General features: G+C 40.3%; 1 protein-coding gene across 1 annotated transcript; it reads left to right on the forward strand.

The window, feature by feature from the left end:
- The first annotated feature begins 1,134 nt into the window (after nucleotides 1–1,134).
- Nucleotides 1,135–6,597, forward strand: LOC140226688 (kelch-like protein 28). Its single transcript, XM_072307131.1, has 5 exons — nucleotides 1,135–1,974; nucleotides 2,480–2,625; nucleotides 3,599–4,042; nucleotides 4,602–4,810; nucleotides 6,029–6,597. Exons 1-5 carry the CDS (start codon nucleotides 1,135–1,137, stop codon nucleotides 6,190–6,192), a joined length of 1,803 nt encoding a protein of 600 aa, XP_072163232.1. The 3' UTR covers nucleotides 6,193–6,597.
- The last annotated feature ends 1,580 nt before the right edge of the window (nucleotides 6,598–8,177 follow it).

Genomic DNA, 8,177 nt, shown 5'->3' on the forward strand with positions numbered 1-8,177 from the left:
CGCTGCCACACCCACTCCGGGTGCTTCCGTATTAATGAGTACACTCTATTTAGAGAGTTCGCTGGGGGTGAAATCAGAGGTGGTAGCCATGTTGGTGCTTGGTATGGAGATGATGATTGATTGATCGGGGTCATGGACTATGCCTACATGTAGAGTGTGCATTTTGTTTTTTGTTTTCGATTGTAATTTGTTCTTTTTCTCTTCTGAATACGCCTATGTATTGGTACGACTCAGCGATTTCAAAATATGCCACATGATCAGGTGGATTAAATGAAAGGTGCAGGAAAAAAAGTTTTATTTTCAATCTTCCACTGCTCAACTCCTCCATCTAAATCTCAGCCCCCCCCCCCCCCCCATCACAGGTGTCCATTGTGCTGACTCCATACACCTGCGCTGACTTCACGTGGCTGAGTTGCTGTGGTTGTTTGGACAGTAATGACATGACCTATAGGTTTATCAGAAGCATCATCCCTTTTCATCTCTCCCTCTCTCTCTCTAGTCTCTCTCTCTCTCTCTCTCTCTCTCTCTCTTTCCTTTCTTTTACTAGTACGTAGTTCTTTTGAGCTGAAAAGCTCAGTGTCTATATAGGCCTTTTAAGTAATTTGTGTTGCATTTTCTCAATTAGAAGTAGATAATTCCTCCAACTCTGCTGCTAGACTGATGATAAACATGAAATGTAACCTTTCTGCTCGCTCATTTTATGTGATATTGGGTGTCAACAGACGCGTTGTTTGTTTGTGTGTTTGTTTAGTGTAACGGAACTCGGAAGTGACCATCCATGTGATACCTGCAAACACACGATGCATCCGGCCAGGCTCAATGTAAAGAAATTTACTTCATCGCATACACACGCAGAATGTCGAATGGGCGCAATGTAGCACACAATCAATCATAACACAGGCTGTGTTGTGTACACACAGTACAAACCCAGACTCCCGTCGACGTAGTGTAAGACCCATAGGTGGCATGGATACCGGAATCTGTTCTGCATGGAATGAAAATTATGCTCAGACTGCCGGCTGTGACCACATCTTCTGTATGGCGTATTGCTTTTTGATGAATGCAATGATTTAGTTGATTGTTCACAAATGTAGCGTGATTTTGTTAAGAGAGTGAAACTGCTGCCGATCTTTCATGGATATGAGTCGTGAGCAAGGATGTGAACAGGAGAGCAGCAACAGAGATGTAGACAACCGTAGTGGACCGCAGGCCAGTTGCCCCTCGCCCTGCGGCTCCGGCGCTGTGTGCAGCGAGGTACCGGGGCATGCTCGGATGGTTCTGCGTGAAATGCATTTTCTGCAGCAGCAGGGTCATCTTTGTGATGTTACCCTCAGAGTAGATGGCCACAAAGTCCAAGTCCATCGTGCTGTGCTCTCAGGTTGTAGCCCATACTTCAAGGCTATGTTCACAGGAAATCTCTGTGAAAGCGAGAAGGAGGAGATTGATCTGAAGTCCGTTGACAAGACAGCAATAGATGCCCTGGTGGACTTTGCTTACACTGGAAAAATCGCAGTGACACATGCCAATGTCCAGTCACTCTTGCCAGCAGCAAATCTTTTTCAGATGCAGTCTGTGAAGAAGCTGTGCTGCGATTTCCTGCAGGCTCAACTACATGCCACAAACTGTCTTGGTATTGCACATTTTGCTGAAGTCCATGCCTGTCAGGATCTGCAGGCCATTGCTGACAAGTTTGTTGCTGCCAATTTCTTGGACCTCAGCCAGGGTGAGGAATTCTGCCATCTGGACTTTGAGGAACTGACCAAGATTCTCTCCCGAGATGACCTGAATGTGTCGTCAGAAGAGGTTGTTTTCAGTGCTCTGGATACCTGGCTAAATTACGACCCAAACAGACGTCAGTGCTATTTGGGGAAACTCCTGCAGTGCGTCCGCTTGCCACAACTCACCTTGAAGACATTGACAAGACTGTATGAGACTCATACCTTCATCAAAGAGAATTCGCTCTGCCAGGAGCAGGTGAGTTGAGAATTTGTAGTTCCTATGAATCGATGTAGCATGGATTTCATTGAATGCTGTGATGGCACACAAAAATCAATTTTAAAACTCACCTTTATTATTGTCTTGTCTTTAGCACAATAAACTGGGGAAAAAATGGAATGTGGTAAAAGTGATACCGGTACCTTTATAGACCTGATGTGTGAATGATGTTTACTGCAGTTTACAATGATTGCAGATCTCAGAAAGTCTTCCTTATATGATTGTCATCCTACTAATTTTGCCATACCACTCAACACTACTCTTAAACTTTGTTTTCTTATACATGGATGCAGACACACACACACACACACACACACACTTGGTAAGTGGTGGGACTTGACTGAGTAGTCAAGGGGGGGGGGGAGGGGGGACATGAGGAAATCTACACCATACCTCTGTATAAAAATAAAACAGGTCCCTTGAATAAGAATTAAAAAGGAACACAGACAGTAAATTTAAATGATGATCCTGCATGCTTTCACAGGTCAACAAGGCACTGCAGTATCACCTGAATGCCGAGGACAGGCTGTCTGTTGCGAGGAAGATCAAGAATCGACTGAAAAAGAGGGGAGAGATTTCCATGTTGTGTGCTGTTGGAGGAAAGAATGGTCTCTTTGCAACACTTGACAGGTATGGTGGCGTGCTCATACTAAACTGTTTACTTAATGAATATTTGATTTGAATTTCAAAGATTGTTTTATCAAAGCCCTGATTCATGTTGTCTGCTGCAGGTATTCGAAGTGATTACTGTGTTTTGTGCTCCGCTAAAGCCTGTAGCATTTATTATTATACAATTGGTGAGAAAAGAAGTCTCCAATGGAGATGAAAATATTCTATTTGAGCACAGAAATATGATTTAATTGATAAGCCATACCCAATATCTGTGCAATAGGGATGTAAAATTTGCAGGAACTACGTACAATGTAGATTCACGCAGTGATGACACCTTGTCTAGATAACTACATGATTCCATTATTGTCAAAATCAATTACTTCTCAACCCACTTAAAGCAGAGATAGGAAACTTAACTCTAGATTTTTTTTTTTTTTTTTTCTGAGGAAAATAGCCTTGACATTTCATCTGTGGAAGCACAGTGATTCACTCCATATTGTGGGACAAAACATGGATTTAAAACCACTGGATGAAGGATTGCTGTCAAGGGATAATAAGTTATGTATACAGTATATGGCACATGTGTATGGCATACATGTGTATCAAAAGCATGTTGTCACAACTATTTCAAAGTAATCAATGGCACAATGTTGCCATGTTTATGTAATTTTTTATGCATGCTTTGGATAACTTCTGGACCACATGAGTGGGAAATGAAGGAGCATCCAAGCTTCAGATATGAGTTAAAGAATGGTTGCTTTTCAGAAAAGAATGAAATCTAGAAATGGATCCTCAGACCCGAAACCCTTATCTTCACTTGTGCTGGAACGTCAGCCATAGGTGTGACTTTTTGTGTACTTTTGTGATGTATTTAACAAAGATATGTGTACTGTAAAATATGAAAATCTTGGCTGTTTGGAGAATACTTGACTACTTAAATACTGGAAGCATTTGACTCTGTATGATGATTTTTGACAATTTATTCCATCAGTGTGGAAGTCTACCAAGCAGAGACAGATACATGGAGGGAGGTTGCATCCCTCAGCTGCAGACGACAAGAGTGCGCAGCAGCAGTCGTCAATCAGAACCTTTATGTCATTGGGGGTGTGCGATGCCAGCTACGCAATGGAAACTCCTACCGCTGCTATGATAATGGCGTGGAGCGGTGGCAGCCGGCGACCAATGCCTGGAGCACTGTTGCCAGCATGAACATGTGCCGCAGTAACCATGGCGTCGCAGTGCTTGATGGCAGGATCTATGCCCTCGGTGGTTACAATGGGGAATCTTACATGAAGAGTGTAGAGTATTACTGCCCTAAGAGTAACCAGTGGCGGGATGCCACGCCCATGCTTGACTCCAGGAGTATTTTCACTACAGCTGTCGTGGATGGCAAGATCTATGCCATCGGGGGATATGGCCCTAACTACCTAAGCAGGTTTGTCTTTTTGATGTGCATGGCTGATAAAAGTGAGAAAAAGATTGGTTTTGAAAATTTATGGTTTGCACTTGGCATTCCCCACTTACTCATAGGAGTGATCAGCCAGGGATAGTAAATCTAATTTAGTATCAAGTGGCGTAGATGTACAGTCTTGATTTCTCTCAATTTGTTGTGGAATCAAAATCAGTTTGAAGTGTCCCATAGTTGAGTGTTACAGCTCGAATCAGTAATTAGACTTTGGGCAGAACACGTCAAAGGTTGTTGGATTGGATTGTTGGAGTTTGATTTGAAGGTCTGAAATTTCACTTTTGATGCCATGAACTAGAAAATATGTCACATGATTGCAACAGTGCTTGTGGCAGTGTAGTACAGAGCAGTGAAATGCATCTATGGGCAGTGTGAGGATAAGGTGTAGCACTTCACATGCTTTGAGCTGCTAGGGTTTGTTGAGCAATATGGCAATATACATTGTAGAGGCATATCAGCTGTAAACAAGTTGGTAAACTTTCCTGACCATTGCCTCAATTGTATTGTGATCTTGCATTTTGCTGAATAGCATGGAGCGGTACGACCCAGACAAGGACGCATGGGAGAAAGCAGCACCTCTGAATGACAGGCGCATCAACTTTGGGGTCGCTGTGCTGCACGGATTTATCTACATTGTTGGTGGCCACAACGGGGAGCAGTACCTCAGCAGTGTGGAACGCTATGACCCTCATCAGAACAGCTGGAAGAGCATGTCACCCATGGGAATACCTAGGACAGGTAAATATAGATGGTGACCTTTGTTAGAGAGGGATCCATTCAAAGGTAGTGGCCCTCTGTGGCAAGTCATCTCTGCCTTGCTACATCTGTTAAAGACCCAGTAGCATGGAGATGCCATGGATTTGGAAGGCTGGCCCAGCTCAGAAATATTTTGAAAGTCCCGGTAATAAATTGTGTATAGTGCACAGCTTTATGAATGATCTCTGTGTAAGTACACACACAACCAAAAAATCTCAACTGGAGTTTACCTTACTGATGAGCATACACCTCGATGCACATATTTGCTGACATGTGGCTTATGGGTGCTATTCGTGGCTTTCTAATGTACCCCGGTGGACAGCAAATGAAGATCAATTCAATCAGACCACCAATGTTTCCCCACGCTACTGGGCCTTTAACCTGTTGAGGACGTGTCTCGAGTATACTCGGGCAGTTGTCTATGGGAAATGCGTGTTGTAGCCAAATCAGCCCATTCTCAACAGGTTAAGATGCTGATAATATTTCTTCAGAAGGTGAACAACATGAAACAAATTTTACGCTTATCTTATTTTGTTTGTGTTAATCAGCTATGTTAACTTTTTTGATATTTTTATTTTTGAAAAGATGATGTAATTTTGAAATGCTGTGAGTCTGAGAAATTATAGAAATAAAGGCATTATGATTATGACCTAGTGTTGCATGGAGAACTTTATCAAGTGAGATTGTCAGTCTTTAAAATCCTTATTTGCAAATCACTGTAAGATTGATTGTGATTTGTTTCAGTGCAGCTGAGGTTGAGAAGTCAAAGCTCTCAACAAATACACAAGACTGTAGCAAATGATTTCATTCCTTCTCCGTAAATCCATAGTCTAGTGTAAGCTTAAAGCTTTGCAAATGATATTCAGTCACCAAAGGCCACCATGATAGTTTGTTGAAATGGGATTATTTGTAAACAGTAATTGTGTGTCACATCAAATTCCATGTGATTTGCACTGATTGTGATGCACCTGTAAAATTGACACTTTAATCATTTATTTTTTTCAGCTCTGATAGCAAAGGAAAAAATAGGTTTTGTGGTGTGTTCATTATCCCAGTATGTGCAAAGGCAATAAAGGTGTACAAATTCTTGCAGTTTTATGTGCATTTTTTTTTTGTTTTTTCCCATCCATTCTGTTCAAGAATCATCATGGCATTTGAATGAATATGTACTTCAATTTACACCAATACTCTTTTGACCAGGTCTGGGTGTCACTGTCATGGGGGGCCACATCTATGCAGCTGGAGGGCACTCAGGGGCAGCGTACCTGGACCGTGTGGAGCGGTATGATCCATTCACCGACACCTGGACCCTGGTCAAGGCTATGCTGAACTGCAGATGTAACTTTGCCTTTGCCGCCTTGTGAGTAAAAAGTCACAGGGAAACTGTGCGGAATGCACATATATTTCTCCCACTTTGAAGTTGCACAGCAATACCACATCTTCACATCATCAGCTTTGTACAAAAGAACACATTTATTAGGTGCATGATGGTACTTCTGAGGAGATATTCACAAAGCAATATTTTATGACTGGTTTATGTACGGGGCAGTGAGTTAGGAAATGGTCATGAAATGGTATGTGAAGCAAGGTAGAAGAAGTAATTACCACAGTAGAGACTGGCATTACTTCAACTGGCAAATGGTGTACTGAAACATTAGTCTCAGCCAGGTATATGCCCAACTTGCCAAATGCTCATATTGAGCGTGGAATATTTGATTGGCTTTGCAAGACATACTATGTAGTCTATAATTTGAGGAGGATGTGTGCCCTCGCAGGCCAGTGAATGAGATTTGTTATTACGTAATGATCAGCTCTCTGCTGAATAGTTGATATGATTTTCAAGTCATTTGTGATTATATCAGATCACTGACTTAATTATAGCATAGAAATTATATGCATGTACTTGCAGAAAAGAAAGGTGCAAATAATTTTTCCGAGAAAGACGCATAAAACTGAAATTACCCTACAGCGTTCCGTGCCATACAGTAGATTATATCTAATTTGCAATGTTTTATTCCCTCATTTATAAAGTAATTTGCTGGATGGCAGTGAACATAAATCTCTTTCATGGGAAACGTTAATGCGGTATCACAAAAGTGCAGTCATGCTGGTTTTGTTATGTTTTGAGAAGAGAAAAACTATCTGATTGCACTTAGTTATTTAAAAGTAACAGGTTACTGAAACTTTGAATGCAAATAAAAGAAAAAATTTAATCATTGAATGTAGATATACCTACCACGGTACGCAATAACCATCATGATAGCTGTCTTTTCCCCTTTCAATATCACTTGTATAACGTTGCACACATGGCTTCTACATGCATAAACCGATATTCCTCTAGAATTGAAAGAAAACAATATTGATTCCCTTTGTTGCAGTGAATGGTTATGAACACACAATTCCTTTTTCATGCTGTGGTCAGAATCAGGGGGAATGATAAATTGAATATAGATGAAAATGACATGACTAAAAGATTGTCTACGCAAACTCATTATAATCTTGTATGGAATGTTCCACTGGATTGAGAATTTGCATGTTACACTGTGTGCTGCATGTGTTTCATTTGTCTTCAGAAAACACCTACTATGTTTAGTTAATAGGAGACAAATCTGTTTCATGCATTTTTTCTTAAATTTTCTGAATGTCACCATGTGAATGTGAAGTATATTTAAATTGTGATCAAATGGAGATTTGTTTTCTTTCCAAAAGAAAAAAAAAGATAATGAGTTGGAATTATTTCTTGCCTCTGCCATCATTTATTTATTTATGTTTTTATTCTTTTCTTCTTTTTTTTTTGTTGCTATTTTTATGTACAGTATTGTCTTATACACATATTTATCCAGGTTCTTTGAGAAGCATTAAAAGTTTAATTTCAATTTTGTCCACATTTATGTGTGGAACACTGCACCTTCAATCATTCTGTGTGTTATGTCATGCAGTAATAAGTAGCTCATTACATATACACACTGTATCTATCTGTGACTAGCACACTCCAAACTATGTCAAGGTGAACAGTGTTTGCTCAAAATGTTTTAGTTTTATAGTATTTTAGGAGAGTAGATTGTGCTCTTTTCTCATCAACTTGAATTTTCAGGGTAAAGGTACAAGTATTCTTCAACATTTACTGCAAAATGCTGTTATCTCTTGTTTCTTATTCATAATTCAAGGTGTAGGAACCAGTCAAAATTTTCTTGCCAGAACCATTGCAGGTCATTTATTTTTGTTGTCATTTTATCTTATTCAAGTTTCATATGACTATTTATCAGTGTCAACTTTAACTATTAAATTACTCTTTCGTCACACATCTGATGATGGAAATCTCACATGGTGTATTTGAAGTATTATGGCA

Source organism: Diadema setosum, chromosome 1 (assembly GCF_964275005.1).
Source record: "Diadema setosum chromosome 1, eeDiaSeto1, whole genome shotgun sequence".
In the NCBI taxonomy this organism is placed as follows: domain Eukaryota; kingdom Metazoa; phylum Echinodermata; class Echinoidea; order Diadematoida; family Diadematidae; genus Diadema; species Diadema setosum.